Here is a 22,994-nt window from a genome sequence, read left to right on the forward strand (position 1 = left end):
AAATATGAGAAAACAATTCCGTAAAAGTAGTGTAAATGCGAGGCTGAGAAAACAGCCTCGTAGAAGGAGTAAATTTTTTAATATGAGAAAACAGCCTCGTAGAAGGGGTAAAGTTATTAATAAGAGAAAACAACCTCGTAATTCTGGTATATCTGTAAGTACGAGAAAAAAATCTCTTAAATGGGTTAATTTTATATTATGAAAATACAACCCCATAAAAGGGGTAGATCTGTCAATATAAGAAAATAACCCCGTACAACATGTATATTTATGAATTTGAGAAAACAAGCCCATAATAGTGCTAATAATTTAATATGAGAAAACGACCTCGTAAAAGTGGTGCCAACTTTCTTATATTTTCTTTTTGCTATTTTTGTTATATTTCTTTTTCCTTAAGATAAAATAAAAAAGAAATATATTTATCAATATAAGAAAATAATTTTGTAAAAAAGCGTGTATATTTATGAACATGAGAAAATAACCCCGCAAAAGTATTGTAATTACCAGTCTCAGAAAACAGCCTCATAGAAGTAGTAAATGTTTTAATATGAGAAAACAGACTCGTAGAAGGGGTAAATTTTTTAATATGAGAAAACAACCCCGTAATGCGGGAATATTTAGCATCGGAGAAAATAATCCCGTAATTTTGGTATATTTGTGAGTATGAGAAAACAACCCCTAAAATGGGTAAATTTTATAATATGAGAAAACAACCCCGCAAAAGTGGTATATTTGTTAATATATAAAAATAACCCCATAAAATGTTTATATTTATGAATCTGAGAAAACAACCCCTTAATACGGGGATATTTATCAATCGGAGAAAATAACCCCGTAATTTTAGTATATTTGTGAGTATGGGAAAACAATACCTTAAATGGGTTAATTTTATAATATGAGAAAACAACCCCGTAAAAGGGGTATATTTGTCAATATAATAAAATAACTCTGTAAAACGTGTATATTTATGAATTTGAGAAAACAACCCCATAATAGTGCTAATAATTTAATATTAGAAAATGATCCTGTAAAAGTGGTATATTTATAAATATAAGAAATAACCCTGTAAAATACGTATATTTATGAATCTGAGAAAAGAACCCCGTAAAAGTAGTTTAATTGTGAGTCTAAGAAAACAGCCTCGTAGAAGGGGCAAATTTTTTAATATGAAAAAACAACCGCATAAGAGGGGTATATTTATAAATATTAGAAAACGAGCCTGTAATACAGGGATATTTATCAATCGGAGAAAAACCTTGTAATTGTGGTATATTTGTGAGTATAAAAAAACAACCCCTTAAATGGATTAATTTTATAATATAAGAAAACAACCCCGTAAAAGGGATAAATTTTTTGATAAAAGAAAATAATCTCGTAAAACGTGTATATTTATGAATTTGAGAAAATAATCCCGTAAAAATTGTGTAATTACGAGTCTAAGAAAACAGTCTCGTAGAACGAGTAAATTTTTTAATATGTGAAAACAATCCCATAATATGGGGATATTTATTAAGCTAAGGAAATAACCTTGTAATTGTGGTATATTTTTTAATATGAAAAAAACCCTTTAAATGGGTTAATTTTATAATATGAGAAAACAACCCTGTAAAAGGGCTATATTTTTCGATATAAAAAAATAACCTCGTAAAATGTATATATTTATGAATCTCAGAAAATAACCCCGTAAATATAGTCTAATTGTGAGTTTGAGAAAACAGCTTCGTAGGAGTAAATTTTTTAATATGAGAAAACCAATTAATATGGGTGTCACGACCCCACCCGTGGGCCCGTGACCGGCACTAGGGAATGGATAGGCGTAAGGCCACCGAAACCCGTAGTAAGCCTGACACTCACTGAATTAAACAAATCTCATCTCAAATTAATATTATTAAAACCACAAATTATCTTAATAGCTACATTCTACATAAATACTTGATGCACTTGAAAAACTAGGCGAGACCTGAAACTCAGAAAATTTACAACTGATACATCTACTATTACTACTGCGGAGAATCTAAGATTTACCAATTTACATACCAAATCAAATACATCACCCGATGATGAAGGAGTCGGGTTACTGAATAAGAGTCGCGGGAGAACTAACAGTCACGAATCTGAAAAAAATATAAATGGAGACCGGTCTAGAGTCGATTAAAATCAAATAATCTAGGGACTATTGCTTCTTCTCGGAAAATATAGATTATTCAAATCGATATCAAACCATACTATAATCATACCCTACTATTTCCTTCACATAAAATATTAATCATTCGAATCAAAATATCAACCATGCACGTAAATACAATCCATATTATAATCATACCATAATAAATAAATAAATGAATAAATAAAAATATATTTTTACTTTTACGGGACGAGTGGCTCGGTAGAACCCTAAACCCCAAAATCTAGTAGCCATTCGGCTCTCTTAATCCAATAAGACTGGCGCCCTGAGAGCAATGCTCGACCAGGGACCTTACCTCCTTTTATATATTTAATAGTGAGTTTTTATTTAAGTTAATTTTAGCTTTATTTTTATTCAAGTAAACTATTTGAGAAATGATTATATTTTGGTTATTCAAATTTTCCCAAATGCATATTTATATAAGTAAAATTATATATTGGAAAATTTTGGAAGAAATTATAAAGGATGTTTTTATAAAAGAATTTTGGGAAAATTGGTATTATAATTGATTAGTAGTATTAAATTTTAAGTTGGAAATTGATTATTTAATTTAATTGTGTGTAGGATTTAATTGGAGGATTATTTTGGAATAAGGATTAAAAGTATAATTTTATTTTTATGGGGTTTTAATGGAAATTTGTGAGCTTGGTATTTTTGTAAATAAATATGTCGGTCAGGGGTATTTTTGTAATTATGTATTTCCAATAATTCGGATTTGGCCCAAATTAAATAGTTAAGGGCTTAATTGAAAGGCTAAAGGAAAGTTTGGGGGTCAAATTGGAATTTTAATGGATGAAATTGTAAGTAATTAAGAAAGTTGAGGGACCAAATTGCAATAAGGAAAAGTTTGGGGGCCTAATGTCGATATTGAAAGGAAAGAAATCGGGGAAGAAGAAAGGAGGAGAGAGAGAGAGTGCGGCGCCGGGAAGAGAGAGAAGGGGATGTTGCGGTGGCTTCGGGAAGCGGAGGCGGCGTCTTGTTGCGGCAATGACTCAATGGCGGAAGAAGCGCCAGGCGGCAGGGCGTGTTGGCGGTCGAGTTGGGTGGCGATCGGCTCTCTCGCCAAGGCTCTCTCGCGTGAATGGCGACGCCTGGGGTGGCCGGAGTTGCAAGATCCGGCAAAGTGAAACTTAGAGTGGCAGTCGCGTTTTTGGGCTTTTCCGGCGGAGGATGGACGATCGGAGGACATATCCCGACTCTCCTCAGCTCAAGCTTTGCATTGGCACCGGTTTGGTGGCGATCGGGCTTCGTTTGCGAATCGACGGTCGTGATCGTCCGCAAATCTCTCCGGATGATCGGGTGTCAGATTGGAAAATCGGAAGTGGGGATCGTCGTCAGTCGCGTCGTTGTGAGTCCGATGGTGTGTCCAGATCGTTGATCGGACTCCGGCGGCCGGAGGCGAGTCGACCGAGCGTCTCGGTAATTTTCTCTGGCCGTTGATCTTAGAAATCCTTGATTTTAAATTTGTGTCTATTGGATTATATTGAGTATTTGATGATTTTTGTGAGTCAAAAATATTTGTCCGCCGATTGGCCCGCCATAGTCGTATTTTGTCTTTGTGTGGCGAGTCGGGAAAATAGTGAAGTTTGGGGACCCGACTCCGTTATTTAAATTGTTGGATATTTGGAGTGTTTTTCCGGCAGTCCCGGACCCGTTTCTGGGGTAATGTTCGTGTTGTAGGGGAGGTTCACGCGATTTTCGGTGAGAATTCTCCCGAGTCGAGATTCTTAGACAGTCAGTCCTATGAGTCTAGACCTAGGATTAATGATCGATTGTTTCAGCGTTTTGATAAATTGTTTTCCGTGATTAGATGATCTGTCTGTTCGGCTAGCTCCAACCGAGGCACCGGAGCAGAGCTAGGAGGTCGCCCAATCCTGTGAGTTAAAGTCATTTAATCTTTGCGCTGTTGCTAGTCTGATTTTAATATGCTATTTAGAATTTGTGCTTAATATGATTATTAGTATCGCAAAATAAATGATTTCACCTGATTATTAATATTTAAAATAATATAAATATTATTATTAGTATGTTATAATAAGATAAACGTTATTATTTTTCCCCTTACAAATTGCATGTTGTTTTCCCTTAAATCTTTAATCTTTATTTCGATATGTGTTGGTTGAGTTCATCAGATAATGATATTTATTATATATGATGATTGTGTCTTGGAAAATGTGGCTTGTAGAACATGCCGCCTGATGGGTTACATCAGGACCGCGCATGCCATTCTAATGATCATGGACATGTAATAAGATTTTCATGGGTTTGCCCTGGTCGAGCATGGCTCTCTGGGCTGATTTGTGTAAATTGCCGGAGGTAAGGTCCCTGGTCGAGCATTGCTCTCGGGGCGCCGGTCTTATTGGATTAAGAGAGCCGAATGGCTACTAGATTTCTTATTTGGATACTTAAGTGACCAGACTAGAGGTAAGGTCCCTGGTCGAGCATTGCTCTCGGGGCGCCAGTCTTATTGGATTAAGAGAGCCGAATGGCTACTAGTTTTCTTATTTGGATACTTAAGTGACCAGACTAGAGGTAAGGTCCCTGGTCGAGCATTGCTCTCGGGGCGCCAGTCTTATTGGATTAAGAGAGCCGAATGGCTACTAGTTTTCTTATTTGGATATTTAAGTGACCAGACTGAATTCCGGGTGTTACAATGGGGATATTTATCAATCGGAAAAAATAATCCCGTAATTTTGATATATTTGTCAGCATGAGAAAACAACCCCTTAAATGGGTTAATTTTATAATATGAGAAAATAACTCCGTAAAAGGGCTATATTTGTCAACATAAGAAAATAACCCCGTAAAACGTGTATATTTATGAATTTGAGAAAACAACCCCATAATAGAGCTAATAATTTAATATGAGAAAATGACCCCGTAAAAGTGGTATATCTATCAATATAAGAAAATAACCTCGTAAAATACGTATATTTATGAATATGAGAAAAGAACCCTGTAAAAGTAGTATAATTGCGAATCTAAGAAAACAGCCTCCTAGAAGGGGTAAATTTTTTAATATAAGAAAACAACCGCTTAAAAGGGGTATATTTATAAATATTAGAAAATGAGCCTATAATACGGGGATATTTATCAATCGGAAAAAATAACTCCGTAATTGTAGTATATTTGTGAGTATGAAAAAATAACCCCTTAAATGGGTTAATTTTATAATATGAGAAAACGACCCCGTAAAAGGAGTAAATTTGTCGATATATGAAAATAACCCCGTGAAACGTGTATATTTATGAATTTGAGAAAATAACCCAAAATAGTGCTAATAATTTAATATGCGAAAACGACCATGTAAAAATGGTATATTTCTCAATATAAGAAAATAACTCTGTGAAACTTGTATATTTACGAATCTGAGAAAACAACCCCTTAAAAGTAGTGTAATTACGAGTCTGAGAAAACAGCCTCGTAGAAGGGGTAAATTTTTTAATATGAGAAAACAACCCTGTTAGAGGGATATATTAAAAAATATTAGAAAATAATCCCGTAATACGGGGATATTTATCAATTGGAGAAAATAACCCCATACTATTGGTATATTTGTGAGTATGAGAAAACACCCCTTAAATGGGTTAATTTTATACTATGAGAAAACAATCCCGAAAAAGAGGTATATTTGTTAATATAAGAAAATAACCTCGTAAAACGTGTATATTTATGAATTTTAGAAAACAAGTCCATAACAGTGCTAATAATTTAATATGAGAAAACGACTCCGTAAAAGTGTTATATTTATCAATATAAGAAAATTATCCCATAAGACGTGTATATTTATAAATATGAGAAAACAACCTTGTAAACGTAGTGTAAATGCGCGGCTGAGAAAACAGCCTCGTAGAAGGGGTAAATTTTTTAATATGAGAAAACAACCCCGTAATACCGGGATATTTATTAATCGAAAAAAATAACCCCGTAATATTGGTATATCTGTAAGTTTGAGAAAACAATCCCTTAAATAGGTTAATTTTATAATATGAGAAAGCAACCCGTAAAAGGGGTAGATCTGTCAATATAAGAAAATAACCCCGTAAAACACGTATATTTATGAATTTGGAAAAACAACTACAAAATAGTGCTAATAATTTAATATGAGAAAACAACTCCGTAATAATAGTGTAATTGCGAGTATGAGAAAACAGCTTCGTAGAAGGGGTAAATTTTTTAATATGAGAAAACAATTCCGTAAGAAGGGTATATTTATAAATATTAGAAAACAACCCCGTAATACGGGGATATTTCTCAATCGTAGAAAATAACCCTGTAATTTTGGTATATTTGTGAGTATGAGAAAACAACCCCTTAAATGAGTTAATTTTATAATATGAGAAAACAACCCCGTAAAAGTGGTATATTTGTTAATATCAGAAAATAATCTCGTAAAACGTGTATATTTATGAATTTGAGAAAACAACACCATAATAGTGCTAATAATTTAGTATGAGAAAATGACTCCATAGAAGTGGTATATTTATTAATATAAGAAAATAATCTCGTAAAACGTGTATATTTATGAATCTGAGAAAACAACCCTGTAAAAGTAGTATAATTGCGAGTCTAAGAAAACAACCTCGTAGAACGGGTAAATTCTTTAATATATGAAAACACCCTCGTAAAAGGGGGTAAATTTTTTAATATGTGAAAACAATCCCGTAATATGGGGATATTTATTATTATTAGGAAATTACTGTGTAATTGTGGTATATTTGTGAGTATTAGAAAACAACCCTTAAATGGGTTAATTTTGTAATATGAGAAAACAACCCTGTAAAAGAAGCATATTTGTCGATATAAGAAAATAACTCTGTAAATTTAAGAAAGCAAGCCCATAATAGTACTAATAATTTAATATGAGAAAACGACCTCGTAAAAGTGGTGCCAACTTTCTTATATTTTCTTTTTGCAATTTTTGTTATATTTCTTTTTCCTTCAGATAAAATAAAATTAAATAAGATAAAATAAAATTAAAAAAAAAATTATTTATCAATATAAGAAAATAATTCCGTAAAAAGCGTGTATATTTATGAATCTGAGAAAATAACCCCGTAAAAGTATTGTAATTGCCAATCTGAGAAAACAACCTTATAGAACGGGCAAATTTTTTAATATGAGAAAACAGCCTCGTAGAAAGGGTAAATTTTTTAATATGAGAAAACAACTCTGTACTACGAGGATATTTATCAATCAGAGAAAATAACCTTGTAATTTTGGTATATTTATGAGTATGAGAAAACAGCCCCTTAAATGGGTTAATTTTATAATATGAGAAACAACCCCGTAAAAGGTGTATATTGATCAATATAAGAAAATAACCCAGTAAAGTGTGTATATTTATGAATTTGAAAAAACAACCCCGTAATAGTGCTAATAATTTAATATGAGAAAACGAGCCCGTAAAAGTGGTATATTTATCAATATCAGAAAATAATCCCGTAAACGTGTATATTTATGAATATGAGAAAATAATCCCGTAGAAGTAGTGTAATTACGAGTCTAAACAAAAGCCTCATAGAACGGGTAAATATTTAATATGAGAAAACAGCCTCGTAGAAAGGGTAAATTTTTTTATATGTAAAAACAACCCCATAATACGAGGATATTGATGAATCTCAAGAAATAACCCTGTAATTGTGGTATATTTGTGAGTATGAAAAAACAACCCCTTAAATGGGTTAATATGAGAAAACAACCCCGTAAAAGGGGTATATTTTTCGATATAAAAAAATAATCCCGTAAAACGTGTATATTTATGAGAATACAATCCCATAATAGTGCTGAAAATTTAATATGAGAAAATGACCCAAAAAAGTCATATATTTATTAAAATAAGAAATATCCCCGTAAAACATGTATATTTATGAATATAAGAAAATAACCCCGTAAAAGTAGTGTAATTGCGAGTTTGAGAAAACAGCCTCGAAGAAAGGGTAATTTTTTAATGTGAGAAAACAGCATCATAGAAGGGCTAAATTTTTTAATACGAGAAAATAACCCCGTAATACGGGGATATTTATTAATCGAAAAATATAACCCCGTAATTTTGCTATATTTATGAGTATGAAAAAACAACCCCTTAAATGGGTTAATTTTATAATATGAGAGAATAACCCTGTAAAAGGGGTAGATCTATCAATATAAGAAAATAACTTCATAAAATGTGTATATTTATGAATTTGAGAAAACAACCCCATGTTAATAATTTAATATGTGGAAACAACCCCGTAAAAGTGGTATATTTATCAATATAAAAAATAACGCCGTAAACGTATATATTTATGAATATGAGAAAACAATCCCGTAAAAGTAATCTAATTACGAGTCTAAGAAAACAGGCTTCTAAAGGGGTAAATTTTTTAATATGAGAAGATAACCCCGTAAGAAGGATATATTTATAAATATTAGCAAACAAACCCGTAATACGGAGATATTTATCAATTGAAGAAAATAACCTTACAAGTTTAGTATATTTGTGAGTATAAAAAAAAATTCCTTAAATGGGTTAATTTTATAATATGAGAAAATAACCCCGTAAAAGGAGTAGATTTGTTAATATAAGAAAATAATCCCGTAAAACGTGTATAGTTATGAATCTGAGAAAACAATCCCTTAAAAGTAGTAATTGCGAGTCTAAGAAAACAGTCTCGTAGAAGAGTAAATTTTTTAATATGAGAAAACAACCCGTAAGAGGGATATATTTATAAATATTAGCAAACAATCCCATAATACGAGGATATTTATCAATCGGAGAAAATAATCCTGTAATTTTGGTATATTTGTGAGCATGAGGAAAAAATCCCTGAAATTGGTTAATTTTTATCATATGACAAAATAACCCCGTAAAAGGGGTATATTTATTAATATAAGAAAATAACTCCGTAAAATTTGTATATTTATGAATTTGAGAAAACAACCCTAGAATTGTGCTAATAATTTAATATGAGAAAACGACCCCAACGACCCCGTAAAAGTGGTATATTTATCAATATAAGAAAATAACCCCGTAAACATGTATATTTATGAATATGAGAAAACAATCCCGTAAAAGTAGTGTAATTGCGAGTCTAAGAAAACAGCCTCATAGAAGGATAAATTTTTTAATATGAGAAAACAACCCCGTAAGAGGGATATATTTATAAATATTAGCAAACAACCCCGTAATTCGGGGATATTTATCAATTGGAGAAAATAAACCCATAATTTTAGTATATTTGTGAGTATGAGAAAAAGATCCCTTAGATGGGTTAGTTTTATAATATGAGAAAACAACTCCGTAAAAGGGGTATATTTGTCAATATAAGAAGATAACTCTGTAAAACCTGTATATTTATGAATTTGAAAAAATAACCCCATAATGATGCTAATAATTTAATATGAGAAAACCACCTCGTAAAAGTAGTATATTTATCAATATAACCCCGTAAGACGTGTATGTTTATGAATCTGAGAAAATAAACACGTAAAAGTAGTGTAATTGCGAGTCTAAGAAAAAAGCCTCGTAGAAGGGGTAAATTTTTTAATATGAGAAAACAACCCTGTAAGAGGGGTATATTTATAAATATTAGAAAATAACCTCATAATACGAGAATATTTATCAATCGGATAAAATACTCTATAATTGTGGTATAATTGTGAGTATGAGAAAACAACCCCTTGAATGGGTTAATTTTATAATATGAGAAAATAACCCCATAAAAGAGGTATATTTATCAATGTAAGAAAATAACCCCGTAAAACGTGTATATTTATGAATTTGAAAAAACCCATAATAGTGCTAGTAATTTAATATGAGAAAACGATCCCGTAAAAGTGATATATTTATCGATGTAAGAAAATAACCTCGTAAAATGTGTATATGTATGAATTTGAGAACAATTATGTAAATGTAGTGTAATTGCGAGTATAAGAAAATAGCCTCGTAGAAGGATAAACTTTTTAATATGAGAAAATAAAATTTACCCTGCTACGAGGCTGTTTTCTTAGACTCGCATTTATACTACTTTTACGGGATTGTTTTCATAGATTCATAAACATACACGTTTTACGAAGCTATTTTCTTATATTGATAAATATACCAATTTTAGTGAGATTCATAAGTATACATGTTTTACGAAGTTATTTTCTTATATTGATAAATATACCATTTTTACTGGGTCATTTTTTCATATTAAATTATTAGCACTACTATAGAGTTATTTTATGAAATTCATAAATATACACATTTTAAGGGGTTATTTTCTTATATTGACAAATACATAAATATACACATTTTAAGGGGTTATTGTCTTATATTGACAAATATACCCCTTTTGCGGGGTTATTTTGTCATATTATAAAATTATCCTATTTAAGAGGGTTTTTTCTTATACTCACAATATACCAAAATTACGGGGTTATTTTCTCCGATTGATAAATGTCCCTGTATTACGGGGTTGTTTACTAATATTTATAAATATATCCCTCTTACGGTGTTGTTTTTTCATATTTAAAAATTTACCCTTCTATGAGGCTGTTTTCATAGACTCGCAGTTACGCTACTTTTACGAGATTATTTTCTCAAATTCATAATATACAAGTTTACAGGGTTATTTTCTTATATTGATAAATATACCACTTTTAAGAGGTCTTTTTCTCATATTAAACTATTAGCACTATTATGGGGCTGTTTTCTCAAAATTCATAAATATACACGTTTTACTGTGTTATTTTCTTATATTGACAAATATACCCCTTTTACGGGATTGTTTTGTCATATTATAAAATTAACCCATTTAAGGGTTATTTTTCTCATACTCACTAACATACCAAAAATATGGGGTTATTTTCTCCGATTAATAAATATCCCTGTATTACGGGGTTGTTTCCTAATATTTATAAATATTACCACACTTACGGGGTTGTTTTCTCAAATTCATAAATATACACGTTTTACGAGATTATTTTTTTATATTGATAAATATACCACTTTTACTAGGTCGTTTTGTCATATTAAATTATTAGCACTATTACGGGTTGTTTTCTTAAATTCATAAATATTTTCTTATATTGATAAATATACCACTTTTACGGGGTTGTTTTCTCATATTATAAAATTAACCCATTTAAGAGACTTTTTTCTCATACTCACAAATATATTAAAATTACGGGGTTATTTTCTCCGGTTGATAAATATCCCCGTATTAAGGGGTTGTTTGCTAATATTTATAAATATATCACTCTTATGGGGTTGTTTTCTTATATTAAAAAATTTACCATTATACGAGGTTGTTTTCATAGACTCGCAGTTACACTACTTTTACGGGATTATTTTTTCAGATTCATAAATATACACGTTTATAGGATTGTTTTCTTATATTGATAAATATACCACTTTTACGGGGTCTTTTTCTCATATTAAACTATTAGCACTATTATGAGGTTGTTTTCTCAAATTCATAAATATACACGTTTTACGGAGTTATTTTCTTATATTGACAAGTATACCTCTTTTACGGGGTTGTTTTGTCATTTTATAAAATTAACCCATCTAAGGGGGCTTTTTCTCATACTCACAAATATACCAAAATTACGGGGTTATCTTCTCCGATTGATAAATATCCCCGTATTATGGAGTTGTTTGCTAATATTTATATATATATCCCTCTTACGGAGTTGTTTTCTCAAATTAATAAATTTACCCTTCTGTGAGGTTGTTTTCTTAGACTCGCAATTACACTACTTTTACGGTATTCTTTTCTCAGATTTATAAATATACATGTTTTACGGTATTATTTTCTTATATTGATAAATATACCACTTTTGTGGGATCGTTTTCTCATATTAAATTATTAGCACTATTACGAGGTTGTTTTTTCAAATTCATAAATATACACGTCTTACGGGATTATTTTCTTATATTGACAAATATACTCATTTTACGGGGTTGTTTTCTCATATTATAAAATTAATATATTTAAGGGGTTGTTTTCTCATACTCACAAATATACCACAATTATGGGGTTATTTTATGAGATTCATAAATATCACCGTATTACGGGATTGTTTTCTAATATTTATAAATATAGCCCTATTGCGGGATTATTTTCTCATATTAAAAAATTTACCACTTCTACGATTTTATTTTTTTAGACTCGCAATTATAATACTTTTACGGAATTATTTTCTGAGATTCATAAATATACACGTTTATTGGGTTATTTTCTTATATTGATAAATTTACCACTTTTACGGGGTCGTTTTCTCATATTAAATTATTAGCACTATTATGGGGTTGTTTTCTCAAATTCATAAATATACACGTTTTACGGGGTTATTTTCTTATATTGACAAATATACCGCTTTTTACGATATTGTTTTCTCGTACTCACAAATATACCAAAATTACGGGGATATTTTGTCTGATTAATAAATATTCATGTATTATGGGGTTATTTGCTAATATTTATAAATATATCCCTCTTACTCGGTTGTTTTCTTAATTAAAAAATTTATCCTTCTATGAGCCTGGTCTCTTAGACTCGCAATAAAACTACTTTTACGGGGTTGTTTTCCTAGATTCATAAATATACACGTTTTATGGAGTTATTTTCTTATATTGATAAATATACCACTTTTACTTGGTTGTTTTCTGATATTGAATTATTAGCACTATTATGGGGTTATTTTTTTATATTCATAAATATACACATTTTACGGGGTTATTTTCTTATATTGATAAATATACCCCTTTTACGGGGTTGTTTTCTCATATTATAAAATTAACCCATTTAAGGTGTTGTTTTCCCATACTCACAAATATACCAAAATTACGGGATTATTTTCTCTGATTGATAAATATCCGTATATTATGGGGTTGTTTTCTAATATTTATAAATATACCCCTTGTTTTCTCATATTCAAAAATTTATCCTTCTACGAGGCTGTTTTCTTAGATTCGCAATTACACTACTTTTACAAGATTGTTTTCTCATATTCATAAATATACAAGTTTACGGGGTTACTTTCTTATATTGATAAATATATTACTTTTACGGGGTTATTTTCTCATATTAAATTATAAGCACTATTATGGGGTTGTTTTCTCAAAGTCATAACATACACGTTTTACGGGGTTATTTTCTTATATTGATAAATATACCCCTTTTACGGGGTTGTTTTCTCATATTATAAAATTAATCCATTTAAAGAGTTGTTTTTTCACACTCACAAATATACTAAAATTACGGAGTTATTTTCTGCGATTGATAAATATCTCCGTATTACGGGGTGGTTTTCTAATATTTATAAATATACCCCTTTTACGAAGTTATTTTCTCATATTAAAAAACTTAACCCTACTACAAGGTTGTTCTCTTAGACTCGCAATTACACTACTTTTACGGGATTGTTTTCTTAGATTCATAAATATATATGTTCTACGGGGTTATTTTTTTATATTGATAAATATACCACTTTTACCGGGTCATTTTCTCATATTAAATTATTAGCACTATTATGGGGTTGTTTTGTCAAATTTATAAATATACAAGTTTTACAAGGTTATTTTCTTATATTGACAAATATACCCCTTTTACGAGATTGTTTTCTCATATTATAAAATTAATATATTTAAGGGGTTGTTTTCTCATACTCATAAATATACTATAATTACGGGGTTATTTTCTTCGATTGATAAATATCCCCGTATTACAGGCTCGTTTACAATATTTATAAATATACCCCTCTTACTCGGTTGTTTTCTCGTATTAAAAGATTTACCCATTCTACGAGGCTAATTTCTTAGACTCGCAATTACACTACTTTTACAGGTTTGTTTTGTCAGATTCATATATATACACGTTTTACGAGGTCATTTTCTTATATTGATAAATATACCACAATTATGGGGTTGTTTTCTCATACTAAAAAATATACCAAAATTACGGGGTTATTTTCTCTGATTGATAAATATCCCCGTATTACAAGGTTGTTTTCTAATATTTATAAATTTACCTCTCTTACGGGGTTGTTTTCTCATATTGAAAAATTTACACCATCTACGAGGCTGTTTTCTCATACTTGCAATTACACTATTTTTACGGGGTTGTTTTCTCAGATTCATAAATATGCATATTTTACGAGGTTATTTTCTTATATTAATAAATATACCACTTTTACGGGATTGTTTTCTCATTTTAAATTACCACTTTTACGGGGTTGTTTTCTAATATTAAATTATTAGCACCATTCTGGGTTTGACTTCTCAAATTTATAAATATATACATTTTACGAGGTTATTTTCTTAAATGGAAAAATATACCCCTTTTACATGGTTGTTTTGACATATTATAAAATTAACCCATTTAAGGGGTTGTTTTTCCAAACTCACAAATATACCAAAATTACGGGATTATTTTCTGCAATTGATAAATATCTTCGTATTACGGGGTTGTTTTACGGAGTTGTTTTCTCATATTAAATAATATGCCCCTTCTACGATGTTATTTTCTTAGACTCGCAATTACACTACTTTTACGGAGTTGTTTTCCTAGATTTATAAATATACACATTTTACTGGGTTATTTTCTGATATTGATAAATATACCACTTTTACAGGGTCGTTTTCTCATGTTAAATTATTAACACTATTATAGGGTTGTTTTCTCTAATATATAAATATACACATTTTACGGGGTTATTTTCTTATGTTGATAAATATACCCCTTTTACGGGGTTGTTTTAAGACTGGAATGGACTATGAACCAACAAAAAGAAGAATGCCTTTGAGTGCTTGTTTCAATTCTTCCTTGATGACAGGAAGGGGAGACAGAAGTATCAAATGTCTCTTGCCCTCCATATAAAACTCTTTTTCCCACCCACAGGCGAGCCATACAACATGAAAAAAATGGAAGCAATGCAACTAAAATAACCAACCTCAGAATGAGGAAGAAAAAGATATCGTAATGTAAATCCATTTTTTATTCCTTGCAAAAGATCATCCACTTAAATATTCATGTAAAAGTTGGTAATTCTACTTTCTAATAGAGTCGTTAGTTTCGCAGCTCTAGGAAAGAATTCCATGATGAAAAAATGGGATAGTGTTAAAGGAGAATGCTGCTTTAAAAAGAAATAATAAAATAAAGAGAAAACTAATTCCATGAATTAGGAGACCTAATCGAATCAGCAAAACCATCTCTCATTAGCAAAAGCTATCTACCGCATTTTGTTGAACCTCTACCAGTATAGCATAGTGCTCTTTTTTAGGGTCTTTCTCTATATTCGTTGAACACTTTTGATACCTTACCACACCGATTTCACAACTCAAGTATAGCAGCTCGACTTTCTTTGCAGCTTTCGAGCCTCTTTATTAATAGCAAGATAGAGCGCTTGAGCGCTCCTATGTGATACGGCTGAAAACCCTTATCTTGCTTGCTCTTCTTTTTAAAGAATTGCTTGAGCGGCTTGAAAATCTTACCTTTAGCAACTGTAGGAATCTTTCTTACTACAATACCTTTGCGAGACTGAGAAAACAGCCTCGTAGAAGGGGTAAATTTTTTAATATGACAAAATGACCTCGTAATACAGGGATATTTATCAATCGAAGAAAATAACCCTGTAATTTTAGTATATTTGTGAGTATGAGAAAACAACCACTTAAATGGATTAGTTTTATAATATGAGAACTGGTTGCTCCTCTAGTTGAAGTATCAGGCCCATTTTTCATTGCCTAGGTTACACCTTCGAAATATCCCATAAGTGAATTTTTCTCTACTTCCCTCAATCTTCACTTTACGCCATGCCGACTCCCTTTTCATCACGAGGCATGGAATTAGACCAAGGGGAATCTCCATAGGAACTAGTCCCTCAAATTTTGCGAAGATTGAGACACAGCCCCGGGGCGATGGGGAAAGATGTAGATCGATCGCCCTAGATAGACAACTACATAGAGGGTCTTTACAAGTCTCTATATCTTGGTGATCCTGATTTTGGAAGTGTGTATGATGCATGTGAGCATAGAGCTTTTGATAAATACTATAGGCATGATGGCTACTTGTTTAAGGATAATCGATTGTGTGTGCCTAATTGTTCTATATGAAGATTATTTTTAAAAGAACCGCATGAGCGAGGATTGATGGGGCATTTTGGTTTTGCTAAGACTTTAGATATGTTGCATGAGCACTTTTATTGGTAAATAATGCGTGTTGATGTTGAGAAATATTGTGCCAACTATGTTGTTTGTTTACGTGCTAAGTCTAAAAGCAAGCCCCATGAATTGTATATGCCATTGCATATTTCTATTTCACCTTGGATTGAGGTTTCTATGGATTTTGTCTTAGGATTGTAAAGGTCTAGGCGTGGCAATGATAGTATTTATGTGGTGGTTGATAAATTTAGTAAAATGGCACACTTTATTGCATGTCATAAAGCCGATGATGCATCACATATTGCTGATGTATTCCTTAGAGAAGTAGTATGTTTGCATGGCATGCCTAAGGCTATTATTGGTGATAAGGATATAAAATTTTTGTCCTATTTTTGGAAGACGTTGTGGACTAAGTTAGGTACTAAACTATTATTTTCTACTACTTGTCACCTGTAAGTGGATGGTCAAACCGAAGTGGTTAATAGGGCATTAGGACAATTATTGCATGCTATTATAGAAAAGAATATCAAATCTTGGGAAGATTGCTTACCTTATGTAGAGTTTGCATGTAATAGGAGTGTGCATTCATCTACTTATTGTAGCCCTTTTGAAGTTGTTTGTAGTTTTAATCCACTAACTCCTTTCGATTTATTACCTTTGCTATTACAAGAGTGTGCTAACTTGGATGGTTCTAAGAAGGCCGAATATGTTTGGCAACCTCATGACAAAGTAAGGTAGCAAATTGAGAAGAGAAATGAGCAAGCTGCACATCATCATAACAAAAGCAAAAATTAAGTTGTGTTTGAACCTCGTGATTGGATGTGGTTGCATATGCACAAGGAGAAGCTTCCTCTTCAAAAGCGTTCTAAGTTACAAGCAAGAGGAGATGGACCCTTCTAAGAGAATAGAGAATTTGTGATTTATTTCCATATCGGATCTGAAAGCCTACCATGTTCTCATTTTGTTTGTTTCTTTTGTGTCTCTCTCTCTAATTTATATCTAATATGATAGTTTGGTTTTACTCGGCGAGCATAAACAGGAATGTTGAGTTAAAGCACATGGCAACGAAAATCATAGGCACTGCTCAAATGCGTGGACAAATGCAAAAAAGAATATTAATTGATCGAGTATTCATATCATTCTTTGAATGATCATAGGTGAATCTTTTAGAGTAAAGAGGAAACAACGAGAATCGAGGCATTGCCTAGATATTCTTAATCATGAGATGCACCATTAGGATCTCCATCATTCCTTGCTCCTCTAAGGACAAGGACTCCTGATAACATAATGATTGAATAAGGAATCATGTGAGCACAATTGACAAGCTTGACCGGTGGCATTGAGGATTACGTAGATGTCACACCTCATCTCACGTAGCCTGAGATGGATTTTAAAACCAAATGCTTTCTAAAATGTTTTTAGCTTAGTTGAATTATAATACACTTACATATGTATATGTAATAATGTATTTGAAATCATAATTCTGAAAAATAGATAATTTTTTATTATGATGTTTCATTACAACGACTATAACTAGAAATGCCTTTATTAAACATTATTAAATAAGTTAATATACAAAGTTTGCCTTTAAACATTAACTTTATAACATAGCCTTTTACATGTACATAACCACCATAGTATGAAACAAGGATGAACATTTATGTACAAGTTACGAAGAGTATGTATATGACTCCTCAAATGAGAAATGTTGGCCAACCTTACTCTTGCCTTTAATCACACTTACTAGCTCAATCACCAACTATCAAGCCTTGCTTCTTGAATAAAATTTATGAAAAGAGTAGAATGATTATAAAAATACTCAGTGAATAGATATACAAGTAGAAAATAATTTAGATAACTGTAAGAAGAAGAAAACCACATAATTATACAAAATATATAATGATACAATGCAAATATGCATAGTTCTTTAGGTTATTTTAGTTTTAATTTCATTTGATTTTACTAGGTTTGTGTGCTTATTTGTTTATAAAGGTGTTATTTTTATTTGGTTTATGTTTATGATTGATTGTGTGTGTTTTATACATGTTTTTATTCTCAAAATGTGCATGAAAAGGACTTGCGATTGTTTGGTATGAAGTATGAAGCTTGAAAAGTCTAATTGGAGCCTTAGTAGATCTTGACAAGTCGTCACCATCTTGACGAGTCGTCACAGAAGGCCCGAGTGACGAGTTGGCACCATCTTGACGAGTCAGTCTCCAGGAGTTGCAACTTTTCCTAGTTTGAGCAGTTTTCGTGTTTTGGTCATAACTTTGTCTACAGACATCCAAATGAGGTGATTCAAGTTGCTATGGAAAGATAACAGAATGTTATACAACTTTCAAGAAGGAACTATCTAGATATAAAGTCATATGATGGACGAAAATGCCCTTGAAATTACAGAATCTGCAAAGGAGGGTGACTTTTCATGTCAAAAGGTGCCTTTTTCCATTTCTACATGAATAACAGCCTTTAGAAACATATAAAATAAGTGCGTTTGGCTCTGTTTTGGGAATAATAAAAGAAATATAGATATAGAGCATAGTTTTTAATAGAAGTATTAAGTTTTAGAAATCATTGCAAAGACTTTGTTCTAGTTTTTAAGAATTAATTAGAAGGAGACCAAGTCAAGAAGTAAGAAGAGAAGATTGTTCTACATCGAGCAAGTGCTAGAAGACTTAAAAAAGGGTTTATCTATTCATTTTCTTCTATATACCTTTCCTATGTTGCAATTGATTTTCTCTTATTGTTCTCTAATATGTGTCTTGGCTAAGTCTTTATATGGGATTTACAATGATGAATTAATTAAGAACTACATTTTTATCTTATGTTATTTATGATTTAATTTCAATTAGTGCTCATTCATGTTATGTATGCTTGATCACCATATGTAACTTGTTAATCAAATTATTCATAAAGAGATTTGGAGTAATTTGGTGGAACGTAGTTGATATTACGTAAGAATTGAATTTGGCTTGGATACAAGGGATTCATCTTAAGAGAATAAGAATTAGTATAATGTGTTAATGATTTTCTCTTATCTCTGCATTGCCATGAAAATGAATGTTGACTCTAAGAGGAAATACCTTTAATTGACAATGAGAATTGCCTTTAAAGACTATAGACTAATTTCCAATCAATATGTTTTATGATAATAATATTCAAAGTTCTTATTTGATTGTGATTTGTGATTTTCCCATATAAATATACTGTTATAAGTTGTGTGAATACTTAAGTAATTAGTTAGTATTTAGATTTCCTTATTTGTTTTAATTACTATTATAATTTTTTTTTTATTTTGCTTATCCATTTTAATACCTAACCGGTTAATACAAAGTTTACCGAAACTCCCGAGTGTTCGACACCCTTCTTGCTCTATACTAAGTCCTAGAGACTAGGGTATGTAATTTGTCCCGCTACAAATTTTTGGCGCCGTTGCTGGGGATTGAATAGTAATTTATATTAACTTAGGGTAGAGAAAGGTTGTTTAGGCCTTGTATATGTTTTTTTCTATTTTATTTCTATTTTGTTTTTATATTCTTCATTTTTATATTTTATTTTTGTTATTGTTATTTGTTTAGTTTAATTTATTCAATTGTGAATTAACATGCTTACTAGAAGTACTAGGGATAATAATTTGAACTTTGATCCTGACATTGATTTAACTATACATGCTTTACGCAGGGAACAAAGGCAAAGAAGAGAGAACCAACCAAATTTGAATAACATGGCTCACCGGAAAGGAGAACGTTAGGCGATTTTGTAATGCCCGACATCTCAGGAAATTTAGGAGGTATTGTGGCTCTGGCTATTGCTAACAACAATTTTGAGATCAAGCCAAGTATCATCCAAATGGTGCAAAACAATTAGTTTGGAGGTTTATAAGGAGAAGATCCTTATGCCCACATATTGACTTTCCTTAATGTGTGTGCAACTTTCAAGATCAATTGTGTAACGGATGACGCAATAAGACTCCACTCTTCCTATTTTCGGTTAGGGATAAAACACAACTTTGGCTTGCTAGTTTGCCAAATGAATCAATCACAACGTGGGACCAGTTAAAGTAAGCATTTCTGCACAAATATTTTCCACCATGTAAAATGGCCAAGTTTCGCAATGAGATCACTACTTTCAAGTAAAATGGAAGTGAGACAATCTATTTAGCTTCAGAAAGATTTAAGGAACTCCAAAGGCAATGTCTACATCATGGCTTGCCGGATTGGATGATTCCTGAAGTTTTCTATAATGGGTTGACGAATGAAAATAGAAATTTCATGAATGCAGCAGCCGGTGGAAAATGGATGGATAAAACGGCTAGAAAAGCCATTACCTTGCTTAAAGAACTTGCATCTCAAGGATACATTAGTGATGAAACAACTATGGCAAAAGCAAGGGGAGTTTTGGAGCTTGACACAATTAAAATGCTGAATGCAAAGGTAGATGCTCTCACCAATTTGGTAAGTAGAAATCAAATTAATTCTTTAGAAAGCACTAATATTGTTTGTAAGCCTTGTGGAGGATCCCATTCATATTCTCAATGTAATTTAAGTACAAATGAGGATGTGAACTACATGCAAGGGGGTTTTCACTAAAGAATGGGGCTGAATTCCAACACTTATAACCCTCAATAGAGGAACCATCTCGGTTTCTCTTGGTCAACCCCATCCTCTCAATTAAACCCTCCATATAACCTAAATACCAAACCTCAATACCCACCGGGATTTTCCATGAAACAAACAAACCTTTAATCCTGCCCATCCTAAACCTACTCTTGAAAATCTTATGGAGCCATTTGTTAACCAACAAATTTCCATAAACAAACAAAATGAGGAGCAATTTAAGCAGCTAAACTCTAAACTTGAGCAGCTTGCTACTCATAACTGCATCCTTGAAACCCAAATTGCCCAACAAGCCTCTTCCTCCAACACTAAACCTTTGGGAAAGCTTCCTAGCCAACTAGAGTATGTACAAAAAGAGTCTTGTCAAGTAATTACCTTGTGTAGTGGTAAGGAGGTTAAAAAGGATATCAATAAGAAAAAGAGAGCGGTTATTGATGATGATAATGGGGTAGAGATTGAGGAAGTGGATATTAGAAGTAAAGATGATAATAAGTGTGCAAAGAAAGGTAATAAGGAAGATGCCATACCATCAATGAATGATGAATCAATAGTAGATGTTAAACCTCTTCTCCTTTTCCTCAAAGGTTCATGAGGTGTAACTTGGATAAACAGTTTGGTAAATTCCTTGATTATCTCAGGGAAATTACTATCACTATACCATTTGTGGATGCTATTAAGGACATGCCAACTTGGGGTAAATTTTTGAAGGATATTATTAGTCATAAGAGCAAGCTTGAAGATTATGGCTTAGTATCTCTTATTAAAGAATCCAAGGCTATGTACTCCAAGTCTCCACCAAAGCTTAAGGATCTAGGTTCATTTATAGTTCCTTGTGCAATAGGAGGTACGCCTTTTGATAAAGCTTTATGTGATATTGGTGCTAGTGTTAGTCTTATGCCTTACTCTATTTACAAAAGGCTTAATTTGGATGAACTAAAGCCTACCAATATATGTTTTTCCATGGCGGACAAATCTGTCACATATCCACTTGGCATTTTAGAAAATGTGCTAACAAAAGTGGGAAAGTTTATAATACCAGCTGACTTTGTTGGAAATGGAGGAAGATCTTGAGACCCAATTTTGTTTGGAAGACCATTTTTATGACAACAGGAGAAATTATTGATATGAAGAGAGGAAAGATCACATTAGAGCTGGATAATGAATTTATGGAATTTGATGTGCTGAATATTATGAAGTCAACACCTGTAGAAGTGGCAAATAGAATTGATTCTATTGATGTTATTGGCGAATGGATTAAAGAAGCAATTCATGAGTGTTTGAGGCAAGATTCTACGTAGCTATCCGGGATGCAAGAAGCTAATGAGCAGATTTTGGAGGTAACTCCATATCAACTTTCCCATAGGACATCAAGATTTGAAACTTTAAGTAGAGAGGATGATCCAAAGGATACTACATCAAGTGAAGAAGTCAAGATGGAGCTCAAGCCCCTACCATCAAACCTAAGATATGCATTTCTTGACTCTAACTTTAAATTTCCTTTTATTGTTAATTCATCTTTGGTCAGTGATAATATTGATGCCTTATGTGATGAGTCGCTTAATCATAAAAATGCCATTGGTTATTCTATAAACGATTTAAAGGGTATTGGCCCTAATGTCTGTATGCATAAAATTCTTTTAGAGGACCACGCTAAGCCTTCTATTGAAGGTCAAAAGCGGTTAAACCCCACTCTTAAAGAAGTGGTGAGAAAAGAGGTAACTAAGTTACTTGACAATGGAATCATATATTCCATTAGTGATAGTAAATGGGTGAGCCCAGTTCAGCTTGTACCAAAGAAGGGAGGCTTAACCATTGTTAGGAATGAATCTAATGATTTAATACCTACTAGAACTGTCACAGGATGGCGTATGTGTATTGACTATAGAAAATTAAATAAAGCGACTAGGAAGGACCATTTGCCATTGCCTTTTATCGACCAAGTCCTTGAGAGACTAGCCAGCTTTTCTTATTTTTGTTAGTTGGATGGACTTAATGGTTTTTATCAAATTCCTATTCATCCAGAGGATCAAGCTAAAACCACCTTTACATATCCCTATGGTAC

General features: G+C 32.0%; 1 protein-coding gene and 1 non-coding gene across 2 annotated transcripts; one reads left to right on the plus strand and one right to left on the minus strand.

Annotated features, from left to right (window-relative positions):
- Positions 1–20,419: 20,419 nt before the first annotated feature.
- LOC112534304 lies at positions 20,420–20,526 on the minus strand. The gene has a single exon (XR_003078600.1). It is a non-coding gene; the product is annotated as a small nucleolar RNA R71 (small nucleolar RNA).
- A 994-nt stretch (positions 20,527–21,520) lies between these two features.
- On the plus strand, positions 21,521–22,003 carry LOC107260983. The gene has a single exon (XM_015717244.2). The coding sequence runs from the start codon at positions 21,521–21,523 to the stop codon at positions 22,001–22,003; it is 483 nt and encodes a 160-aa protein (XP_015572730.2).
- The last annotated feature ends 991 nt before the right edge of the window (positions 22,004–22,994 follow it).

The sequence above is a fragment of the Ricinus communis genome, chromosome 4, assembly GCF_019578655.1.
Source record: "Ricinus communis isolate WT05 ecotype wild-type chromosome 4, ASM1957865v1, whole genome shotgun sequence".
In the NCBI taxonomy this organism is placed as follows: Eukaryota; Viridiplantae; Streptophyta; class Magnoliopsida; order Malpighiales; family Euphorbiaceae; genus Ricinus; species Ricinus communis.